Source organism: Poecilia reticulata, chromosome 3 (assembly GCF_904066995.2).
Source record: "Poecilia reticulata chromosome 3, P_reticulata-male-v2, whole genome shotgun sequence".
In the NCBI taxonomy this organism is placed as follows: Eukaryota; Metazoa; Chordata; class Actinopteri; order Cyprinodontiformes; family Poeciliidae; genus Poecilia; species Poecilia reticulata.
The window spans coordinates 9,781,584-9,807,378 of NC_088832.1; the positions used below are offsets into that span (position 1 = coordinate 9,781,584).

A 25,795-nucleotide genomic window follows, 5' to 3' on the forward strand; every position below is an offset into this window, starting at 1 on the left:
CTTAGATAAATTAACAAAAGTGAGAAAAAAACTAATTTCTAATTGTTAGATTATACTTTTGAGATGAAAACAGAGTGATACTGTTAAATTTGATATTGTTGGCTACACCTTTCCTACTAAGTAGAAACCAGTTTGACATCATTACAATGTATTAATAGAGCTAGGCCTCATCGAGCTTAAGATTTTCTTTTGAAGTTCTAGAGTCGGGAAGAGAGGAACCAGAAGTATTAATTTGCTTTTCTGCACAATTTACCATAAACAATGAGAATGTTGTTAGTGATTTTATTAGATGCAGTGGTAGTAACACTTTACAACATTTCACTCATGAACACATTGACTTTCATCAACACTTGGAGTGTCATCCACTAAAAGACAAGCTTTGCAGTGTCTTAGGGCAGAGTACACATGCAAAGAAATCTATAACTCCTGGATATCAGGAAAAGAAAATATTCTTGACAGAATAACCTTGTTATTCAGTATATTCAGGTTATCAAGTGACCCTCACGTTTGGGCAAATGATGTCAATAACTATTGACCTGAAAAACTGCAGCAACCTCTGATCATAACGCTCCCTCCACAGGCTTGTACAGTAGGCACAAGGGTTACCTGTATTTTTGCCCTGATGTGCACATCACTCAGAAATAGGGCGAATCTAGAATCAACGACCTCTTTCGTTGCTCCAAAGTCCAAGCTTTCTGCAATCCAAGCTTTGTGCTCCCAGATATAAGCCTTTTTTGCTGATTGGGTTTACTGCGCTGTAGTTGGAAACAAATTAATAAGTTAAATAGACAAACTAAGCTATTCTGAAGACTGTATACCTCCAGTTAAAAGATATCTGACGTGGTAATAGGCTGCTCGAGGCAGAAAACTACTCAAGTCAATCCCTAACAAAAAGAAATGTTTCTGCTCGTTGCTAAGGAGACCAAAACATTTGGCTGCATTTAATGTTTAACGTTCTTTGGTGGTTTGCCTTCACTTTGTGTCTGCAGCAGCATGTTTGACATAAAGAGTTTCATAACCTATCAAAATCCCAACGTATTTCATGACAATGGCTTTTCCACTTGTGTATATGCTGTAGTGCATATACACAAGAAAAACGTGGGAGTTTTCAGTTTTAACAAAACACAAGAAAAACAAATTGAATTTTAATTATTTATCTACTAGATCATTGATAATCACATGCTGATAAACAAAATGTTTGATTACAATTTCTGGCTGACTGTCTGGTGGATCTCTAGCATACAGTGAATGTATTAAATGATAATATTAATGGTCATATTATCATGACTGTTTATTCAGACTAACTCCCACAAATACTCCTAATATTTGTGGGAGTTAGTCATTTTAGCTTTCCAAGCTGCATTTTCCCCTGAATATTTCAGATATGCTCTGCAAAAAAACAAAAAAACAAAAAAAATCCACGAACAGGTGAATTTTTCACGATTAATCTGTATTAAGATCTTAATCTTAATCTGTAATGCATTTTCACAAAAAAATTCCCAAATAGGTGACTCTGAATTTTAAACCACAGGGTCCACTATATACATATAAAATCATACGGACCACTCAAAGCCCTTTAGACTGTTGCCACGTTCACCCGGTCACACTCACTGACCAGCTTGGAGTCAAGTGCATTGCCCTTACACATTGACATGTGGCAGAATGAAGTCGTAATGTCATCATGCAACTTTTGGATTGCATGATGACTACTCTTCCCATTGAGTCAGTTTCCCCACAGTACTGTACCGTAATCAAAAAATAAACTGGAAGCTATGCCTTACAGTATCATTATAGAACTGTTTAACCTCTAAAGAAAAAAGCAGATTTGACTTTTTTGTACTGCAGAAATATTAATCTCAAACAGTTTACAGCAGATAATTAAAATCCAGTCACAGTTCCAGCATTTTTTTAGGTGTCACCAAGAAGCCCTGACGACTAGCAGCAACAAGTCTGTGCTTGGATCACTGTCCGCACCGTAATTAAAAATGACTCTAGGCCTCTTAGCGGAGCAGCGGATATCTGAGGCAGGTCATTCTGAACGGGGGCGCCCGGGCCGGCGGAGACTCCCTCCGCATTCCTCTGGCCAAACGTCAGCAGGTGACACACTACCAGCATGAAAATATGACACTGGAGGAAGTGCTAAAGGCGCTTGCTAAACTACGAGGCTGTCTTTTCTACGCAGGCTCCAATCATTGTTGTTGCCTGAAGAAAGAGGAGGGAGAAAACAGAGGAAGGAAATCAACTGAGTGCAGCTGAAGTCCCAAGGACAACATGGGAGGACAACACAGATTTCTGGTTTGAATCGACGGATCAACAATAAACCTCAGCGCAGAGCGAGATCTTGTGGGTCAAACTTTACAAATCAATTTTAGAAAACAAATTATACTGGTAAAATTTAGCTAAACACAAATTGAAAGAGCAAAGTTTAGTCACAAGCTCTTAAATAACTGGTGGATTTATTTCAGCACCCCCTTACACAAATCCAAACGGCTCTGAAAGAAACACAAACACTCAGGTTAAAATGTCCCTTTCCTTCTTCTGTAAACCTGACTTTTTGTAACAACTTTCTAATTTATTATGCTCCCACTTTGCCAAGTTGTGAAAAAACTATTTTTAAACTGCTAGATTAAAGCAGCCACTGGCTATTTTAAAAATTAAAAATGTGGAGTTTGTACAAAAAAAACACAGCTCAAAGTAAACAGCGCCACTCCTCTGTTGTTACCATGGAGATTTCCACTTCCCATGTCCACTCCCAGGACAATGACAGCAGCAATGGGTGAAACAGGAAGTGTTTGCACTGTGGGGGCTTCAACAATACGACACCATCATGCCGATGTTGTTGAATAAAGTTTATGTTTTTACCTCAACGATTAAGGTTTTAACTTTCTCTCAAAGAAAGTCAAATGTGTTTGTCAAAACAAACTGTGCCATAAATGATGTGTCCATGTGTACCAAACTGATTAACACAAATATGTGTATCATTAAAATACTTAAGTTAAATTATTTAATTATTTAGACACAAATGCTTATTTCCATTAATTTCAGTGAGTAGAGCTTGCAGAAAAAGAAAACGCAAACTTCAGTCTCAGAAAAGGAAACAATTGCATAAAATTTTTAACACACATTGTTGTTGCTTACACAATCACAGGAAAGACCGATTACTTGACAGTTGTCCAAAACACAGTCATTGAAAACCTGCAAAAGGAGAGTGAGCCACAAAAAAACAAATCTGATTAATATTCTTGGATTAATATCCAAGAATATTAATGGAAAGATGGGAATTAAGAAAAAAAAAAAAAAGAATGGTACTGTTCCTTTGAAGGTACCAGAAAAAACACCAAAGTAAACACAATTTTCTCCCATGCAATATATTACAGTCCTGGTCAGCCTGGTCAGTGAAGGCAGTTACACTTATTCTGTTCTGACCAGAAAGACAAGTTTAGCTGTTTGGAAACATTTCTGGTCATGAAACGGAAAGTTACTTTATTATGGTAACTGGGTTTTAAAAGATTAGTCGACAAGCTACATGAAGTACGTCTATCAAGCTGCTGACTGCAGGCTAGCTTCCTGAACAGATAGCCTGACTAATTAGCCACCTACTATTAGTTTGTTACACTTTAAGTGTTACTGTGTGAAGAAGAAAGTAGCAAAGAGTGTTTGTTTTTGCACAAGTAAACATATTTACTTAAAAACTACTTCTAAATTTAGCAATTCATTCATCAAAGTCTGCATATCAAAATTAAACTTATCTACCAAGATTAGCAATACTTGCTTCAATTGCACTGACTTTTGTCCCATTTATTTGTAATCTTTCTCTTCTCAACTTACCATCACCATTCCCCCCCCAACATATCCTTTTCAGTATCACTTAGCAATTTTGGTTTCCCAAATGACAAAAAAAAAAGTATAGTAGAAACTGTGGTTTAGGCTGAAATGTTGAACCTAAAACAAGCTTTTTGATTTCGGCTCACCTCATGCTTATGTTTAATTGTTGTAGTGAATGGAAAAATGTTTTCCCTTTCAAACTCCTTTTTAGCTCTGGAAACATCAATATGACACAGTCATTTGGCTGATAGAGTGGGAAAAGTGCTCCACCCTGCAATAAAGTTTTCCAGCAGACGGAGGGCATCAACAATTTACACTTTGGACATTTTTTTTTTTTTTTTTTAAGTTTAAAGGTTCCCTGGAAGTTAAACGGAAAAAGTGGTTATACTTCTGTTTTAAAAGATGCCAAAAATCTGGACTTCATGTATCTGCCTTACGTATACATGTAAAATATGAAAAGTCACGTCACGTATGTAGAGTCTGATATGAACATCCAAAGAAAGAAAGAAGGCCAGAAGCAGAATTCCAGCGGGAGCAGCTGGGTTACATTAATCTGAGCTGATCACAGTCACTTGAGACGGTGGAGCCACAGCATGTTTCAGAAGCATCCCAGAGGTGGCTCTCTGCACGACTAAAAATACACAAAGTCTCCTTTTAGCAGATGCTGTGTCAAGCTATACTGAGCTGTAAATTGGACTGGAAGTCAGACAGAAACAAACAAAAAACCATGGGATAAAAATTACATGGGATCGACGAATACTACGTGTTTAATGAATCAAGCTTTTGCACAGATGATTTTCCAAGCATAGCCTCATGTAAGGGAATGCCAACGGAGAATATTAACTTGAAGGACAGGTGCAGGTAGAAGTTTATATGCACAAAAATTACTTTTTGGGGGGTCTTATAGTGCGTTACCTGTCATCTTTTCACTGTGGAGTGTTATCAAAATAAAAAATTCATTGATTTTTTTTAAAAAACAAGCATTTCTTGTCTAAGTGATAGGATAAACAGAAAGAATAATTTTCTTCCAAAGAAATCATTAACAGGAGTGGGTGGCTGTCCAAAATGAACCTGGGTAGAGGTCAAGAAAGGCCCAGAGCAACATCAATTGCACTGACTTTTTTTCCCAGTCAGTGGAAAAAAGTCCACTGACTGGACTATTAATAGTGAAGTTAGAAGTTAACTTCTAACTTCACCATTAGAAAGAAACTTGACAAAAATGACCTGAGTTGCAAGATCAAAACCACTGCTGAGCAAAAGGAACATGAATGCTCGTCCATTTTGTCAGAAGACAGATTGATGATCCCCAAAACTTGCGGCTAAGGGAGACTCAAGGTTTAGAGGACAATACTTTTTTTCCACACAAGGCAATTTAGATTTAGGTTTGGATTAGTTGCCCCTTTCATAAAAAAAAAATAATTAACATTTATTTAAACACTGCTATTTCTGTCTTATATTTATCTGCGAATCTGACAGATTTATGTGACACAGGAATCTCAAAAAGGGTTAACACTTTATCACCACTTTTACAGATTATGATTGATATCATTCATTCAGATTGTGCAGAATTCACGTCCAGTTCATGAAGACATTTGATCCAATTAAAAACTTTCAGTAATCTCTAAAATATCAATGACCAGCAGTCAAAATACAAGAGTTTTGTCAAAAACAAACAAACTAGAAAACATACCGGAAGGCACTGAGATTAGAATAGACTCTACGCTAAAATAAATCAAGTCTTTCACAGTTGACTCAGTACAGCTAATATTGGCTCTAGTTGGTCATAAAAAGCCTCATTATCACAAATGAAGGTGTGAACAAGGAGGTCGCCGTCAAAGAAAGCAGGTACACGTGTCATTATCAAGGTCAAGACATTAATTATCTTTTGGACCAAAGCGATAAAATAACAAACCTCTAATCCAAGCAACACACACAGCAAGCGCAGTGCACACTTTTCAGGTCGTCAGCTGATGGTAATGACAGGACATCTAGCGTAAGGCTGGGCCTGAGCTGCAGAATTATCCCGAGCACATCTGTTTAGCGTATTAGGGGGAAAAGAATCCCGACCTGTAATTACAGGGGCGCGCTACAGAGGCTCTCGCAGTCTTCTCTGAGGATGGGGGATGACTTGCCGTCTTTCTGCCCTCAGCAGATCGGAGGCCGTTTGAAATCTGAGCCTGGTGGTTCAGCCGGAGCCGCAGCCCACGGAGAGACAGGGTGAGCTGCTGTGCGATGATAACGCAAATTTGGCTGCCTGCCTCAAAGGGGAGGATGACGGAAGATGTTGGTGAGAATATGTAGTGAGGGAACAGATAGAGTGAAGATCTGATGGTTTATTTTACATAATCTGCCTACAGGAGGATCCAGTGGAGAAAAGCTGAACTTGAACCACAAATATGGTGGTTCATCGTGGAAGGAAATCTTTCAAATAGACATTTTAAAACAATATCCAGGTGTTGAGAGTTGATTGGAAGATCTTTTCTTTGAAGATTGCCTCCTTAGATTGAACACCCTCTGACAACTCCAGACACAAGCAAGGTATTGTTTTATTTAGCCTGACTTCTCCTGTTCATGCATCGAGCCATTGCACCAGTAAAGTATGAAAAAGAGTCAAGAGTTTGTAGACAAGACAAGGCAAGTAATAAGCCTCCAGCAATGAACAATATAGTTCATCTTTCCATTGTTCTAATGAAAAAAACAAAACAGCTATGTGGACTTTACTTTAATGCATACCGAAGCATTAATGTAAGCCAACGATAACCCATAACAACCATGTACCTGATTGCAAAAGCCCTTAAAATATATTCTTTCATACTTAACAGGACAAAATGTTTAACAGGTTCAAAAAGGTATGAGTATATTTGCAAGATTTTGCATAGATTAATTTAGAATACAATCTAATGTTGAATACACTTAAAGAGTTGCACATAAGGATACTCCAACAAATTATTACATAACATTCAAATGCTAAAAACATTTCACAGCTACAAATCTGCTGCCAATGTAGGTCTACTTGTTGAGTTCACATGTCTTTATTCAGCTAAAGCAGATCAATAATCCACAGAAACAGGCGTATTGCAGAAACTCCTTAACCCCCTTTCTGAACAATACTTTATTGTCTCAGCTGAGAAGGTCAGAACAGCCCAACCCTTCACATGAAGTCCTGCTGAGCTCACACTAGCTTGAACTCTCCACGTGCACAGCTAAATCAGCTGGATATCTCACACTGCTCACCTGTTCAAAATCCAAAACAAAACGTAGATCAAAATTATTAACTATACTTTGTTATAAACTTGATTTACAGACGGGATGAGGACACAATCCAAAGGTATTCCCAATCCATATGGGAAATGCATTCTCTCCAGCAGATTTTGGGCCTACCCTCTGGCCTCCTCCAGTCGGAGATACCAGATAAACCTTAAAGGGAGGCTCACTGGAGGTATTCCAGTCAGATCCCTGAATCACCTAAACAGGTTCCTTTCGATGTGGAGGAGAAGGGACTCTAATTTGAACTCCTCCAAGATGATTATTCAGCTGCTTGTGTCCTGGATATCATTCTTGTGATAATGACTTATATCTCAAGACCACATGTGAGGGTTGGAATGTAGACAGACCGGAGAACTAAGATTCTTCCTGCTTGGCTCAGCTCTTTTTATGGCAGACTATGCCTGCAACGTTGTAGAGTGTAGACAAGGCCAAACTCTATCAACCCATCTTGGTACAAACAAGACACAAGACACTCAAACTTCAGTACTTGAGGCAGAGACTCACTCCCAACCAAAAGGGGACAAACAATCCACCTTAAACTTTTGACTTTGAGCAGCTGATTCTTATCACAACTACTTTACACTCAGCTACGAATTGCTTCAGTGTATGGAGAATTACGTCATCTAAAGAGCTGAGATGAAATCCTCAGGTTCCCAACCCAGAGGAAACTATCTCCATAACTACAGCTGGAGATTCTGTCCTTGAACACAACAAGCAGGATATGAGACGAGAGGCAGCCAGAGTTTAATCTACATTAGTAACAATCTTGACTTTGTGCAAAGGATGCAGCCACAGTTCTTGTTCTGATTAAGGAGGGAAAAGAAACTGCAGCACCATATTCTATTGAGGGTCAAGGACAAGTTACACAGGAGACACCGTTGTGACTCTCCACTTTAAAATGTAGCAGGACAACCAAACTCCCACATCACCTGTGAAGCAGTTTCTTATGGCTAATGATCTGGTCTATCGTTTCACATCCAGGACAAACGTCACAAGTTAATCTAACAGATAACTGGTCAGAAACTCCTTTTCAAAACACTGGAGTAAGCTTTCCCAGGAACACATACATAACCTTTGGTCCTCTATCTTAAATTGGGACTACAACCCCAGTCTGGAAATCTCCAAGAGTTGCCCCATAACTCCATGCAACATTAGAGAGGTGTCCTCCCTTTTTGCCCAGTGCGAGGAGTTGAGGTCGTGTTTGTCAGAGCTGGTTTGGCAGGGAAGGGCTGGGGTCTGCACCCCCATTCCCAATATCAAATAAACAAACTGGTTAAATAATTTAATCCAATTTTCACTAGAACGTGGAAAAACCTCAAATTTAACCTCTAAAAATCCTATATTATCAGCTCATTTATGGCACTAACTATGCATTAGATGATGCAGGAGAGTAATGCCTGCCATTATTGAGCCCAACATAAGGCCAAATTTAAAATCCATCTTATCAAGGCTTGCTTACTATCAGTTATCTCCACTCTTCCCCTTTTTGCCTCATTCTGAGAGAAAACAGACTACTATGGACTGCCAGAATTTCTAATAGATAAAGCCAACAGAGCAACGGTGAAGAAAAAACCCTAAATCATCCCAGACATTAACCTCAATGCATCATCCCATTTCCTCAAAACTTCAATGTCTTATGGTATTCGGCATAGGTGTAAAAAAAAAAAAATGTTGTCAAATTGGTTTTTGGTTAAACATGTAGTTTCTTATTTTTATTTTCCTACATGCAAATAAACAAAAATTGAACAGATGATGTGAGTGGTCTCATGCCGGGACTGTTTAACAAATGGGCAGCATTGTCCACCACAACACAGCAGCACATGCCTGGGGATTAACCATGGGCCCTGTCATGTTTGTGCCGAGAGGCTGCAGGGGGGCCAGCAGCTTTGTCACCACTGTAACATAACACACAGAAATTAAGCAAAATATAGCTTTGGTTTCAGGGAACATCTGAATGAGCAGCTGACATTTAACCCATTAAATGCCATGCACAGCTGCTGGTTACCGTTGCAATAATTTCAAAACAGACCTTGTACAAGGCCTTGCAAAAGTATTTATACCTTTTTACCTTGCTTTATGTCGAGACGAGCTCTGTACAACCAATCCGTAATTGGAAGGAGAATGGCCCAAATCTACATTTGGACATGTCAACCTATACTGACGGAGCGTAAAAAATACACAACTATTCCAAAACGTAGTCAAGAGACCCAAGGTAACCCTGGAGAAGCTGGAGAAATTCATAGCAGCCAAATCTCAGAAATGCTCACTTTCCAACCTGACAGAACATGAGCAAAGTAGAAATAAAAAAAGAAAGAGGGGCTTCTGGATTTGCAGATTCAGGACTGAAGTAATATATAAATATATATATGAACTGCAGAATGTGTTTGTACTTTTGTAGAGCACTGAATTTGACCCTTTACGGTGTTGTATACTCTCATTAAGATGAAACATGCGCACCCCACACAAATAGGAGTGTGGACCTGCCCATCAAAATATTGGTAAGAGCGGTTTCTTTTTATTTTTAAGCAATTAGGTCTCTAAAGAACAATTTGGTTACATTTAGATTTAGGAAGAACAAAGCAAGGCATTTTCTGCTCCATGTTTCCCTCCAACTGTTGTTAGCAGCCACAGTGAGTTAATGAGGGGAAATGCAAAATGTGAGGAAGCCTGTGAGGCCAAAGTCTCCCTCACATAATGGCTTGCTGAAGAAAGGGGAGCTTTGTGCAGCAACACAAGCAGGTTCCTCTTTAATGACTTCATGGCATGCCAATCACTTACGCCATACAACCCCGTCATGCAGCCACACCACCATTCAGAGACATCCCGATCATGTGAGCAAAACAGCATGTGATTCTCAACCAACCCCACCCCCATGAAAAAAAAGAAAGTTCAGAAAGTAACAGGTTGGGGATGAAGATGGGGTCATTTTACTGAATTGGTAAAAGGCTGTTTACTGCCTCTGTTTACAAGAGAACAACAAACTGTTACAATCATAAATTTAATGTTTCTAGACCTGGTCACTCTGCCCTTTTAAAATGTTGAAGTACTTTTGAAGATTTGCTTATTTAATTGATTATTTTTTTTCAGTGCCGACTACTACAAGACCTTTGGCATTTGTTAATACCACTTGGATTTAACAGAATTTTCCATAATAGAATAGAAAGGAAGGATCTGTGGTTACACACCTTTGTGCACCTAGGATGCAATGTCTGTCAATGTGGGAGATCTCTAGTTCTACAATAGTCTCATGCATGGGGAGGGAGACATTATTATAATGTTATTGTAGCTAGAGTTCTTCTGTCTTCAAGCACTGGTTGAAGAGAGCATCCAAGAATAGCAGTGGCCTTTCTGATGAAATGTTGTCATGAGCGTCTACAATCAGAAGGCTGATCATAGTTATCTTATGGTCAATGTTCACTGGCCAAACAGGGACCTGGACCACATTTTTATTAACCCTCCTAGAGTCATAAGAGACAGGGTCACTTAGAACCCAAGAGATTTTCCTCTGTGTGCGGTCCAGGGGGTCATACTGACCCTGTGTGCGCTTTCACAAGGTTTTTGTGTGTGGTTTTGAAACAGGCTGATGGGACAACCCCCCTGCTTCCTGACTGTCCGTGAACTATGACGCATTCCTCCTGAGCATCGTGCTACAACAGCTGGAGGGCTAATGTTTATCAACTATTAATCAAATAATTTAACCAGCCAAAGAAATAACCTGATAAACCAGGGGTGGGCATTTAATAAATCGTTTATCATTCATTGTAGTCATAAGAATTTTGATTTGTCAATATAAATTGCAATTAATGTTCAGTGTTACTCTCTTTTCTTTTTAGTTACATATAAAAGGAGCAACAAATAGTTCTTAACACCATGTTTATCATGATTATAATAGTACCACAAAATATTGTTATAAAATTATAAGTCCATATTGCCCATCCCATGCATGGGTACAATCTAGTTTGTTTACAAGCGCAAAGTAAACTTAAGCTTTCTTTGTTTTGTTTTTTTTGCCAAATTCAAGAAAAGCATGAATTTGGCAAAAGGGCAAATTGCAGAGATTTAGCACAACAGCTGCAGTCCTTTATATTTAAAGAAAATACTTTACAAAATGTTAAACAGTTATGAGAATTTGTACTTTTATGAGGCTTGGAAAACATTTCAGTGACACTTTCAGCTTCAAAGACATCCGGTTCATTCACCGTGAGGCCACACATCAGGTCCGACAGGGTGGCATGAGATAATGTAAGAGGTGACAAAACCTGAAACTATTTCATTGTTTCACGAAAGCAGTTTTTACTCATGACTAACACTGTTCACAACTTCTCTTAAAGTGATAGTATGCAGTACTTAATACGTCATAGTTCTGTCTGTCACGGCTGTGAAAGAAGCGGAAAGAGACAAACTGACTCTGTACACAATATTTGTATTTCATGCCTGATGAAACAGAACATTAACATTGATAGTCTGTAAACAATAAAATATCTGAAAGAGTCACAGTCTGCCAACACTTTGCCGTAACAATTAGCATGCAAAGCAAGCCATGGGCATGAAAACAAGTGAATTGTCATTTTTTTCCGCACATTTAGATTACAGTTTAATTGTGCTTCTTCAATCTAGCCACCAGCCTTATAGGAGCTTGTATTTGGGTCATCACTGCAGTTAGTTTTATGAAAAGTTGCCCCACCATGCTTAACTCTGTATGTTTCTCTATAAAAATTATGTTTAAAATATTTCTACCTAATTAGGCAGGAGATTTCATCCAAACGCTATGGAGGTCATCAGCTCACTATTGTACAGATGTCAAAACTTTAGGACGAACAGAAATGTTATTCAAAAATATCACTTAAGTGTGATTGGATGAAGCTGCAAAGTTTCTGTGACATACAGAAGTTTAATGATTAACATTTCAAAGTTTTACTGACTTTTCTTATGAAAAGACCATAAAAGTTTATGCAAGAGTTTCTTGGCGATGGACTCAACATTTCTGATTGATAGCCCACTTTGTTCTCACATTTTTCTGGGAGAGAGGCCTTCAATTGTACAGGGGGAAAAAATCATCCCCAAAGTGCTTCTTGTTACTAAACGTTGCTCTCAAAGCAGGTTTTGATCCGATTCTTTATTTATTGTAGCGTGTTTAAATAAAATTAAGGTTGAGCTTTTATTGTTGGTCCTTTTTCCAGATGTCCCAAATAATAAGAAGAGAGTGTCACTCAAAAAAAAAAAAACTTGACCCCCAGTCCTTCTCGATCCAATCCTGAACCTCCTGCAGAATCGCTTACTCAAATCCTCAAGTCCGAGTGGTTGCTGGACTTGCCTGTCGAACTCTTTGGACGCAAGGAGACGAAGCATGGTTTCAAACAGTTCTCTCTTCAAGTACAACCGCTCTACTCTTCTAACTCGGTGAGAATACCAGCTACTCTGTCCTGGTTTACAACTTCCCCTGAGCCAATGATGGGATCATTAAAATTATGCTGCAGCAGGTCAATTTGAGCAAATTAGATTTTTAAGGTCAAGTTAACTCTCATTACCTTCGCAATTAATTGCAATAAAAACTAAATCAGTAAAGTTAATGAAAAACAAGATTTCTGTCCGTCTGAAAAACCTTTAGGTGCAATAATAGGATGAACCAGAGGACAGAAGTTTGGGTTGATTTCACACCTGCTAGTCCTGTAGACTCAATTTGATTGGTGACCAAAATTGCAACATTTACTGTATAATTTTCAGCAGGTGTGTTGGCTTCCACTGCACTGTCAAACGATCCAAACCCTTGAAAAACCTGTTCCCATCTCGTCTGTGGTGGCACAGCACCAAGAACTGCATAAGGAAACGACAAAAAAAACCTCTGAAGACAACATGAGCGCAACTTCCTTCTTCAGAAAATGTTAAAAAACTAAAATGTAGTGGGTTCAGATTTTAGCGGTTGGAAGATTTTCTCTTTTGTCGCTGGTAAAAAGAAAACCACAAGCCATTTTTTTGGTGCGCATCAGAGTTCAATTGCGTATGCAAGTCTCCCCAAACCAAAAGCACTTTGTAGGCAAACCATCTAGAGTTCAATTAAAACAGACTAAGCAAAGCTGGTGTGAATATATCCTTGGAAATAACTGCTTTTTTATACAACTTGATCTACTCAACTTTTAGCATCAGATGATCAAATTAAATCACTCCACCTCTGTGTCTCCTCATTGAAGTGCAAGCCATTCAGACTTTTGCTGTGCTGAAACCAATACACTTATGTTGCAAAAATTAAAAATGCACACGACGCATTCAAGTTTTAAACCGCTAACTTTTTTTTAAAAAGAAAAAGTTCATCTTTATTCATCAAGCATATCCTCTGGAGAAAACATTTCTCCAAAGTTGCGAGGATTTTGCTCCAGGCAGACCCCACCCCACCCCAACATTCTCCATCAACATTTATCTCCTGCAGAAACTCAAAGAGTTATCCAATATCCCAAACTCTTGCTCTCCCCGGTGGCGTCTGTCGTATCTCTGCGCACACCACCGACGTGATAGAAAACTGTGGCCAGTCCCTTTAGAAATAGCAGAGCCAGGGGCCTGTGGGGTGTCAGATGTCAACGGGGAACCAGTTGCTGGAGTCTGAGTCCAGCTCATGCTCACAGCAGCTGTGTCTTCTCAGAGCCCACATTCCTGCAGGACAGACCCACTCTGCTCTCGTCACCTGCGCCCATCTAAACAGCATGCAGAGGAACTTCAAGGGAGAGGTTTACTGTACAGGCAGCTGCTGTTTTTTTGTTTCCCAGTTAGGAAACTATTTAATAAATAATAAAGCAGTTCTCTTTTCTGACTAAAAAGAAATGAAAAAACATGGGGTGGGTCTCCTCTTTCACATATACAATCAGAAATCAACCCATGTAGCTAATGTAGTGATGGACCAATAAATAACCTTTTTTCCCCCCTTATTCAGATCTGATAAGTGATTAACTGGTCATTCCCCCCTAATCATTACATGAATCACCTACTTTGATGCATTTTTTGTTATTTTCAAGTTATATAAAGATAGAGCAGATATGCTGTAATGCACAGATTGCAATTCCTTCATTTCGGAATGGACTCAAAACCCTTTTTCCCCTCCTGTACTTTCTCGTCCTTATGGAGAAAGAAAAACATCAACTCAGAAGTAGTCACGATTGGATTTGGAAGTACATATTACACATTCAGAAACTGAACAGGCTAGAAAACACCTAATGTATATATGAATATTAAAAACGAGATCAAATGTGATGCACTGAACGCCATGCTCGGATGCAGGGTGTTTTGTGCCTGCTGTCGTCTCCCTCCATTGACAGTCTGCACGGCGCAGCCATGATTCAGCATCTTCTTCACCTCGTCAGACCTCACCTTACAGTTCCAGCTGCTCTGCAGAAAGAGTCGCTTACCCTGTGTTATAAGCTGCACCGTCTGACCTCTACTAAATAATACATGTAAACACTGCCCATCCCACCACATTGCAGGCAAAAACTAAAAAAGGAAAAGGGAGAGAGAGGAAAAAAAGCAGCACCCTCCTTCCTACCGGGTCTCAATGACCCTGGATGATGTAGCAGTTCGGTTTTGTTATTAATTAGCTCTGTGCAATAAAGTTTTGTCAGCTTTGTGTATCCGTTTCTCCATCTCGACTACAAACGACGGTCCAGATGTGCACGTTGCAAAACTGCGATGCGTAATGATGCAAACAAGCATGTGGACAATCTCGATCAATCCCGTGTTTAAGGCTTAATCTGCTGCCCAGGGATGCAAAGCGAGCAGTCTGTAGAAACAGACAACTTGTTACACTGCTCACATCTCACAAACACACACACACGCCTTTAATTGTGACTAATCATTTAATAAGTTCTCCCTTACACACACACACCCAAAACGAATGACAGCTGAAAACAATGTTTCAAATGAGTGCAGATGAGAAGAACAAGTTTGTCACAAAGACTGAGCAGTGATTCATTTAAATTGTAGAGGCTGTTTCCAGCCCACCAACAAACAACTAAACATCTCTCTTACCTCCAGGCGTGTTGAAGTTAACTCAAAGCCAGTCTCGAGCTCCCCTTTCCCAGTCAGGCTAAGCTGCACAGTTACGCACACTTGTGGTCCCGCAAAGTGACTAAGTCTCTATTTTAATTCTCTGCATTCCCGCTGAATTGAGGAGTTTTTATTCCTTCTTTTGCCGCATGCCGACAAAACTCCTCGAAATTTCAAGCTCGCGGCGAACACTTCTTGCATTCCTCTTCTCCCTCGTTTTTTTGTTTGCAATTTAAAATGCAGCTTTCCGCGGCTCACTCGCTGAGAACTCTGCTTTGCCTTTTACTAATCAGTGCGGCCACACTGAGGCGCGTCCCCGCGGCTTATGGGCGGAGGGAGAAATCCCAGAGGGAGGACGAACCATATGAACTACGAACCAGAGCGCGCTCCAAACGCGGAGTGATGAGGCGTTCAAATCACCTCGGGTGTTCCATCCTCAATGTAGGGAATAGCGCCACGTAACTGCGTTTAAGTTTTAAATAAAGAAAGAAAGAATGGAAAAAAGAAAGAAAACATATCAGACTAATCCTGATAAAGAATGCGGTGTGATCCTATGCATTCACACACAAAAGGAAAATGTATACAATGGAATGTTGTTAAGTCCTTCTAATGTGTTTCTCTGTTTTAATAAAAAAAATAGAGCACCAGAAGTGCAAATAACAGGAAATAAATAAATATATATAGAACATTTTTGAACGTTATTAATCAACAGGTTATGTAAAGGAAGCAATCACCACAAGTGGTACACTTGCTGCAATACAACTGCAGTAAGTTGTACAAATTTGTAACGATTTGTGACATCGTTCCAAATACAAAATTCCAACTCCAGTTGCTTTTAAGGCCCGTCTCACTTTTTTTCCTTCTCATTTTTACCAGGCATTAATTAAGTTTATTGATTGATTAATTGATTGATTGATCGATAGATTAATTGGTCTTAAATCATCTCCGAAGACTAAAATTTCCGATTATCCAGGACAGCTCGAACACACCATGACAACAGGAAGTAAATAAAATGTAACACGGTCGCGAAGGAGCCAATGAAACACCCCGTGTTTCAAATAAACGATAACTCAACTATATGAGTCAATTTTAAGTTTATTTAGGGTTTCGGTTAACAAGTTTTATATAGTTGAGAGATCTGTAATCTCATTTTGTGTTATACAAGTATCAAAAAGAAGCACTATTAAATTTTTATTGCGTACGTGTTCTGTCAAAAACGGTTACCCTCTGAGTTACTCCACTATCCGGATCCCCGGATGTACGCAGCCAATCGGATGCGAGCTTCTGATTCTGTCTTCCCAACTGTCCAGATGCGGCTTATGATAGCCAGAGCAATGAGGGACAACAGTGCAGTTTTCATGCTGTTCATTGTTTGAATGTGTCTTTCAAAGGTAGGGACATTAAATGAACCCTGCATGTTGTAATTTGTCACTTTGTGGTGTATATGTTCTGTAGGTTATAGTTAGTTATGTAGCTTCGTGAGGTGGTGAAGGTAGCGGTTGGCTAGCTAGAGCTAACATTCGACTGTGTTGGCTGTTAGCTGCCTCCCATCAGAAAATGAACTAAACGCAATGCAGCAATACGACACTTTGCTGCGAGTTTATGACCCAGCAGACACTGATGCAACCCCGTCAAACACCAAAGTCTGCTTATAAAATTAGTTACTTTTTTTTTTTTTTTTTTTTACTCGAATGAACGAATCAAGTCAGCCCCTTTTAGATGTTGGATCAATGTGTGTTGGTTTTTGTAAAGTTTATTTAGCTAAACTTAAGGCCTTGAAATTACACAAGTTTAATACAGCCTCAGTCATGTTCATTACTTTTGTTTACAGAATCACTCGCTAAATATCAACACCTCAGCATAGCTATTAGTTCAGGAACTTAATATTTTTTCTATAATTTTTTTTTCAAAGCAACTTTTCAAACGGCATGGACAATAAGAATGAGATCAAATGATACCTGGGTCATGTATGGAGAACAAAAGTTAAGGTAGCTGCTGCTTTTTAAGACCAGAAATTATGGTGTAATTATTATACCTCTACTTTCATTTAAACCTGTAAAAGTTGTGGAAAAACCAAACAAACACAATTTTTTTTATCGGTATGCAATGTTCAGCAAACCATCTTTGGTAAATGTTCTCCATTTTTATCAGTTGAAGTAAATGCTTATTTACTTGTAAAAATCCCGTAATTGAGCCAAAATGTTGTTTTACCATTAAAAACAATGAACATCCATTGTTGAAACCAAAATGGATTCTAGTTGGGTTGCTTTTCAACATACTTAGCAACTAAAAATAATAGAAAATTCTGATCAAATTTAGATAAAATAGTTGCCGTTTTGAAAGAAATTGAATCGCTACCAGAATTGATTTTCCTACTTCTTGAAAACTGTTGACTATTCTATTAATTTAAAAATCTGACCTATTTTTGAGAGGAAGCAACACAGATTGACAAAACTGTAACAAGTCTTAGGTATGTTGATAATATTAATAAATAAACGGATAATGATAAAGGCATGCTTACATTGCCAGAGGGATTTTTCCACAGAAGGAGTCGCAGAATCGGTGATAATAACATTAACGTTACTATTTTTACTGTGCAAGAACCTAACTGGCAGATTTTGTTTTATTCTTTCTTTTTTCAGACTGACACGCCAAAGGATGGATCCTGTAGTGCTGAGCTACCAGGACAGCTTGCTGCGGCGCTCCGACGTGTCCTTACTGGAAGGCCCCTACTGGCTCAATGACCAGGTCATCGGTTTCGCCTTCGAATACTTTGCCAACGAGCGCTTCAGAGTCCTGGGCGACGCGGCCATCTTCATTAGCCCGGAGGTCACCCAGTTCATCAAGTGCGCCTCCTGTCCTGACGAGCTGGCCCTCTTCCTGGAGCCGCTGGATCTCTCTTCCCGCCGCTGGGTCTTCCTGGCTGTCAACGACAACTCCAACCAGACGGCCGGCGGCTCCCACTGGAGCCTCCTGCTCTACCGCCGCAGCTCCAATCACTTCGCGCACTATGACTCTCAGAACGGCAGCAACTCGCTGCACGCGCGGCGCATCGCCAGCAAGCTGGAGCCCTTCCTCGGCGCCGGCAGGAAGGCGCTGTTCGTGGAGGAGCCGTGTCCGTCGCAGCAGAACAGCTACGACTGCGGCATGTACGTCATCTGCATCGCCGAGGCCTTGTGCGAGAAGGTCAGGCTGGAGGGCTCGCCCCGCCTCCCCGTGCAAATCATCACCCCAGCCTACATCACCCAGAAGCGGGCCGAGTGGTGCAGACTGATCCAGAGTCTGGCTCAGAACGACCTCTGCTGCTCTCTGTCTTTCACCTAGCTCGTATGCTAGAACAGCGCCCCCTTCCCTTCCCCGTCCTCCGCCACTGTATCTACTGCTGGAGAAACAGAATGCACTCCCCGCATACCAGTATATAACTACATATTTATTATATTTCCCTGACAGTCAAAGTTTAAAAATGAAGAGGCGGTGTGATGTTTTTCCAGTGTATATGCACAGCAACGTACCGTATGTAAACGACACCAGCATGCCTATAAACCTAAAAACGTGAACATGCTTTGTGAGCTTGGAGAATGTGGAACAGGAAGCACTGAATCTTTTCTCTTGTTTGGTGTGCAGCGAATGTAGAAATGTTTACACAGATTATTGCTCAGGGTCATTTTAAATGAACTGAATTGACTATAAGAATGTGAATACGAACTCTGGCTCCTGCATCTTGTCTCGTTGTTATTGTGCTCCCGTTTTTTTGTTTTTCCAGCAGTTTCAGCAGGATTTGTGTCTCTACACCTGATGTAGATGTCAGACAGAAGCATTTTGTGCCACTGAGTATGTCTGTGTTATTTTTTGTTTGTTTGTTTGTTTGTTTTGGAACAAAGGGCAATGTTGAGTGGAGGAATGTATGTTACGTTCTCCAATAGTATCTCACATGCAGTCTGATCTGATAAGTGTGGCAGTCGTCACATTTTTGTGGACAGAAAAGGCGCTGTAAAAATCGCTCTGTGGTTTTTATTTGACATGCCAGCTGCCTATTTTTTTCTTTGTTTCTCTTATTAAAACTTGTTTGGCTGCAGAATGATATGGCTTATCTTCAGTTTTTGTTTTAAATGTTTCCCAATGAATATTCTTCTTGTTTAAGTTTTTAGTAGCGTTTGTTGATGCTGATAAACACATACTGAGTCTGACAAAGAACAAAAAGTTCACATTCATTTCAACAATTGATTTTATTTCAATACTAAAATTGAGTCTTAATTTTAATGATTTATTCCTATAGATTTTGGTGGTTATTGCTGACAGCTAACGAAAATGTAAAATTCATCAAAATATCGCAATAAACCCAATTTTTAAAATAATTTTTAATCTAGAAACGTTGAGATGTTCAGTGTATCCACTTCTGCCCCATTTTCTTCCACACTTTTTTCCTTCCATTTAACTTTCCATTAATACGCTGGAGGATATTAACTCTACAACACAAATACAGAGACGTATTCAAAACTTCCTCTGTTAAGACAGAACTCACAAAGGAGTCTGATTTAAGACATTTTATATGGGCTCTACTTTTAGTCTTGATCCAAATCTCTAGAGCACAGATGAGGGTCAGAATCTAGATGGACCGATCTACCAAGAGTTTTGCTTTTTGCCTCTGCTCCTCCTTCATCATCCTACCATCTCTCGCTAACACAAAGCTAGCTACTTGAACTCCAGCAGATTAAATTACTCAATTCTTGTGCCGATAAGCTGCTTCTCTTATCTGACCCAAGCAGGGACGACATTGACTCAGAACAGAACGAGGATTATATGAAACTTTAAAGGATCAAGATGTGTTATCTATGTTATCACTAAGAACATGTCTTACAGCTGACTGTTTACACAATGACTGATGATGATTTATTGGTTTGTTCTAAAAGAAAATCCAAATTATGCCTTCTGTAAACTGTTGCTGGGAAAAAGACAAAGTTACAGCTTATGTTTGTTACTAGTTTCTAACTTGATCATAAATAGAATAAAACAGAATAAATAGAAAGAGGTGAACTCTCTTTCATCATCACTGGTGAGTATAACTCATGTCAGTGGTTCTTCCTCCGAGTGGTTCATGTTTACCTGTCATATAAAAACTCAACAGCACAGGTATGGTCATGTAAAAAATTAAAAATGGGTGTTTAGGATTTCCAGTATCAATTTTAAGTTTACTTGTAAATCCAAATAATTTAAATCAACATTAAAATCTCAATAGAGAAACTTTGTAAAAGTGAATGCACTGGGATTTAATATTTAAACCTCAGACCATTAGAGTGGTGTACTAAGTGTTAATAGTTGCTTCATCAAAAAGAAGATTTTTAGAAGTTTTTAGATGTAATGAGGTCAACATATAAACCAAATACATCAAACATAGAGCTGTTGCCTTGCAGCAAGAAGGTTCTGGGTTCGATTCCCGGCCCCGGTCTTTCTGCATGGAGTTTGCATGTTCTCCCTGTGCATGCGTGGGTTCTCTCCAGGTACTCCGGTTTCCTCCCACAGTCCAAAAACATGACTGTCAGGTTAAAATTGGCCTCTCCAAATTGTCCCTAGGTGTGAGTGTGTGCGTGCATGGTTGTTTGTCTCTGTGTTGCCCTGCGACTGGGGACCTGTCCAGGGTGTACCCTGCCTCTCGCCTAGAACGTTAGCTGGAGATAGGCACCAGCAACCCTCCCGACCCCACTAAGGGACAAGGGTGTAAAGAGGATGGATGGATCATACCAACCTTGAAACATGGTGGTGGAAGTGTCATGCTTTGCTGCAGCAGGAGCTGAACAGCTCTCCATCGTAGAAACCACCATGAACTCTTCTGTTTATTTTAAGGAAAATGTGACACATCTGTAAAAACGAAAAAAAAAGTTGAAGAGGAAAATGACTTAGACTCTGAGTCAAAGCCCAGATTTTCATCCACTTGCAAATCTGGGCTTGTTTCCATGCTTTGCTCCTCAAACTTAAGTCAGAAGTAGATAGGTACAAGAAACATTTTGTGTTTACTGTAATTTTTCCGAGTGCAGGTCATCTGCCTGTGGTCTCCTTCCTCATCATGCTTTAATATCACGGTGTTAGAAATGTATAGATCTAAAATTAAGTCCTTAAAACGTCTCAAATTCATTAGAAAAAACTAAGTTGGCCTTAATCACAGGTCTTAAATTTTATAAAGGCAGCAGTATTAAAACTCCAAACATTCTATATCCTTGCTAACGAGCTAACTAGCTAGCTAGGTTGCTAGGTAGCTGTTTCAACCTAGCTAGCTTGGCATCACTACCATATAAAATATTAAGTTAGATTTTGTACATTTCTGTCGTGTTACAGGTCTTATAAATTTCATTCATAAAAATTATTTAAAACGTCCTCCTTTTTATTTAGAAACCCGCAGAGATACTGCATTTTCAACATCTTCAGCCAAGTGACAAACATGTTTTTGTAAACAGCTACCTGCGTGTCGGATGGGACATTAAAGCTCTGCTGCTGACAAACATCCCAGCTCGGCTCCCAGCTGCGCTCTGCTGTTAAATCTTGTTCAGAATGTGTAAGTGGGTCAAGTTCACATCATAATATCAAAGTGGAAAAGAGAAGGTGCAGACTCCAGTGATATAATGCTCCCATTGGGTTAACATACCAAACCAGCGAAATGCGGAGGTGACCTTTAGGTCTGAATGCTTCGAAAATACAAACTATTAAATACACACGGCAGAGGACGAGCAGCTGAAGACGCATGCTTCAAAATATGTACTTTCAGGGTCCCAAAATGTAAACTGAAATAGCTAAAAACAAACAAACAAACAAAAAAAAAGCTAGGAAAACATTGAAAATTATTTGAACTGTTAACATCCATGAATAATGTTTTGACCCCATTTTTGTTTTTAAACTGTATGTGAGTAACCAGCATGACTAAGTCATGCAAACAGTACCAGCAAATGTAGATTTTTGCATCAGAAGAAGAAAAAAAATCCATTTTGGATTTTTTTCACTTTATCCAAAAACAAAACCTTCATAGTTGCTGCCATGATGCTCTCTCGATCTGGTAGTGGTTAAACTGTAGCCCCCATAAAACTAGCGGGTGTTTACATTTACTGCATACATACAATGCCTTGCAATAGTATTCATGCTCCTTAGTAACAAAGCAACAACAAAATGTCTATACAGTCTACCTGAGCTTGATCTGCATTGCAAAAAAGAAACAGAAAAATCCAGTCTCTTGACATATGTAAACCCACATAAAATAGAAAATTAATTAACCTATGTTTTTTTTTATTTATATATATTTTTTTAATAATGAGGGTCCATCTGAAAATATTGTATGAGTTAATGGGGTAGGAGTTCATAAGTTTCTTTCTTCTTCCTACTCCTTTTTGAGCATGTTAAGATTATTGTGGTGCAAAAATATGTCTTTTGCATTCCTTGTTCATGTGTGTGATTTTTTTATTTCTATCATGTTCAAAATAAATACATGTGCAAAGCATGCAACAAAACTGCATCTGCACAATAACAATTGTGGCAAAATCTGCTTGTAAATGTGTTGACTCAGGGGGTCTAAATGCAAATGCTTGCTGCACTTTTCAGATTTTTAGATATTAAAAGTTTTGAAAGCAACATCTCAAATTCCTTCAGCTTTACAACCAAACTTTAGTTTAAAAGAATCACAAGTCATTCAAAAAAATGTGAAAAACCATTTGGATTTGGCTGCTTGGCCCACTGTGGTTAAGTCAGCAAAATTCAAAGTATTCCACAGTTAAAGGTTTTTAAGCAATACATAAAAAAATAATTCAGCATCCCGCAACAGCTCATCTCTTGGGTTGGGTCATTCAGGATGGGACTACTGGTTCGAAATAGCCATTTTGCTGGGAGCAACAGGGAGAAATCAAACCATCTGATGAGGCACAGACGCTGGGAGTGAAGAACACTGAATTCTTTGTGTCCTCTTTTTCCCACAGACAGTTAATCCAACCGTGAAAATGTACTCCTCTCCACATCAGGAGCCACGATACCACCTGTAAGGCAAGTACTGTGCGGCTCACGTTACAGCAGAACCGCAGGAGCTGTTTTCGTCTCCGTAAGCGACGCGTTGACTCTGATATTTATGTCCCTGTTGTTATTTTGCGCTAACTGCTCTGGCTTTTTCAAATCGTACATGTCACACATATTCTCCGCTTGCTCTCAGCTCTCCAGAGAGCGGGTGTTGCTCTCACTCAGTGATGGCCACGTGGAAATAAAAATACAGCCAACGCATCCAACTGTTTGTGAACACACTGTGGTCACAGCCGGCCTCCGGAATCCAAAGCACAGAGGCTACAACGCTTTCTGGTCCTCTGAGGATGAATTGTTCAATCAAACTGGTCATCTTTTTTATACGACATATCTTTTCTGTGAGACTTCTTTCTTGCACGCACTTCGTTAAAGTATCATATTTTATCTGCAGATTCCGTGGTGAAGTTTTAGACTTTTTTTTTGGAGGCTTCTTTTAGGATCTTGCGGCCTGCTTTTGAGGTATTCTTGCTTGGAAGGCCAGACTGAGGCATGCTGGCAGTGTTAGTCACCGTAGATTGTTTTCTTAGCAGTCTGATTTAACACAAGTTGTTAAAATCTTCTTTCTCAAGGCTTCAGGCAGCTCTTTTTAAACTCAACATGCTCTTACTTCACCACCAAACTAAATGTTTAGGGCTTAAAATGGGCAAGTTTCCCTGGAAATGCTGGACGTTGATATTTTAACCTTCTTAACCCAAAGTGATTTTGCCTGAAAATAATTTTAGCCATTTTAAGCGAGAATAAAATGTAAAGTATCTTTTTAATCTATCTTTTCCAGAAGCTGTTTCGGTAAGGTTCAAATGGATATTTTTAGGCCAAGTAGATCAGGGATCACTCCAAAAGCAGGAAGTGGACTATAGCACAGGCCATTCTGGGTAGATACAACCTCAACAAACGCCAGAATGTAGCTGTGCAGGAAGAAATTACTTGTGGTCTTCCTCCAAAGACGAGAGAGAAATCATACAACCGATAAAATCCGACGCTTTGCCTTTCCTCTGCTTTTTTTTTCCTTCAGTTTTGTTTGACTATATTACCAAAATCCCCAGTTGTATTGTTAAAATATATATGAAATATCTTATAATACATGTCAAAACAACTGAATATGCAGTAATATATAACAAAAAAGCATTTAATATTTTCAATTTGTTTCTTCATTCTAATATAAAATACTTCCAAGAAATGATATTTCTGTCCCAGAATCACCTCAGCCAGGAAGAAACGCCTTTTTTTTTTTTTTGCTCCTTTTTTTTTTTTTTCCTGTTTTCAGTTAAGGCGGCAGCAGGCCTCCCTTCATAAAATCGCCGGCTGTAATACATTTGGATCGCGCTCGCTGCACACAGACACATTTAACGACCCTCTGATGTAATGGGCTCTTGGAAGTCCTCCAGCTTTGTCGCCTCGGACGTGTGATGATTTTACAGTGTGTGACACAGATCGTTACCATGAAGTCACAGTCCGCCTCCTCGCTCACGCCGAGGGGGTCGCAGGTCAGAGGAGCAGCATTCCAGGACAGACAATACGACTCCCTGGAGGAAAGGAGGTGGCTGCAGCTCGTCTGGCCATCTGCTTCGACTCAACCCCACCAAAACTCCCTTTGCTCTGCTGCTGAAACACACGGAGCTTTTTGCAGAGGCTTCTTTAAAGAGACTAGAACGAGTTGGTGTCCCGCTGAGACTGATAAACTAAATGCTGCATGGGAAAATGATTAGCATCTACACGTTTTGGTTCACGACAGACTGAATTAAGAAGCAGAAAAACTTTGGGATACATTAAGGAGTAAGAAGAAGAAAACTAAAGATGAATTTTGCAGTCCAGTCACAGGACAGTGTCCCAGGACAGCACATCCGTTTTCTTAAGCAATAAGGAAGAAAAACAAAAACTACACTTCAAAAACAAAATCTTATTATTGGTATTTTTGGTTTAGTTTTTAGAGTAAACATTTTAGTACATTTGAAATAAGAAAACTATCTCACAACTTTTCGGCAACATTCAAGAGCTTGTTTTAAGTCAATAATTACTTAATGTTGATGAAAAAGTGCCAGTTGTAAGTGAAGTAATCTGTCATAAATCTCAGCAAGTTGAAGAAGAATCTTCAGAATTGTTTCTGTATTATTTTAGAAAATCTTCCACATGTATTTTCTAAAAACGCTTCACTACACATTGCTGCACTCCACTTCGTGCAGAGGTTCAGGGCTACTGAGAAACGATCACTTCCCGGAGGCGTGGACTCTGTTGAGGTTTTAAATGTTACCTAATTGTCAACATTTGGGCGTGACGTATGTAATACGCCAGTTCGATGCCATGAAGCTTACCAGAAATTGCCTGCACTGTAAACAACCATCCTCCACTGCGAAGAGAGAAGAACTGAGATGAGCAAGATGGCCGTTACTGTAAATTCAGTATTTGGAAGCAAGGCCAACGTGGACTGAACGGCTTTGTTCACTTCCTCCGCTGCTGTTGCTAAAACTACAGGCAGATCACAATTCTAACACAACGCAGAAAATCAACATCATCGTTCATGATTTCTCCTTCTGTCCGCTTATTGATCCGGTTGAAATTCTGCTGGAGAGAATCCAAGTCAATGAGAGAAAGCCCAGGCAGAGCTGTGAAGAGAGATGAGAATCGAGCAAAT

General features: G+C 39.5%; 2 protein-coding genes across 9 annotated transcripts in view; one reads left to right on the top strand and one right to left on the bottom strand.

The window, feature by feature from the left end:
- myo9aa (myosin IXAa) overlaps positions 1-15,449 on the bottom strand; it is a 103,527-nt gene extending 88,078 nt beyond the window's left edge. For 5 of the 8 annotated variants that reach the window (XM_081605027.1, XM_081605029.1, XM_081605028.1 and 2 more), the window contains exon 1: positions 15,103-15,448. The gene's annotated coding sequence lies outside the window, so the exon portion shown is untranslated. Of the gene's footprint in view, positions 1-15,102 lie in introns of all 8 variants that reach the window. The other 3 variants (XM_081605030.1, XM_081605025.1, XM_008404690.3) reach the window with 2 other exon arrangements.
- Positions 15,450-16,353: 904 nt separating this feature from the next.
- senp8 (SUMO peptidase family member, NEDD8 specific) lies at positions 16,354-19,201 on the top strand. Its single transcript, XM_008404696.3, has 2 exons — positions 16,354-16,511; positions 17,763-19,201. The coding sequence occupies exon 2, from the start codon at positions 17,779-17,781 to the stop codon at positions 18,442-18,444; it is 666 nt and encodes a 221-aa protein (XP_008402918.1). The 5' UTR covers positions 16,354-16,511; positions 17,763-17,778; the 3' UTR covers positions 18,445-19,201.
- Positions 19,202-25,795: the final 6,594 nt, after the last annotated feature.

What these genes read in the sequence shown, in the direction of transcription:
- senp8 (XM_008404696.3), top strand. Translation starts at nt 17,779, where the DNA reads ATGGATCCTGTAGTGCTGAGCTACCAGGACAGCTTGCTGCGGCGCTCC.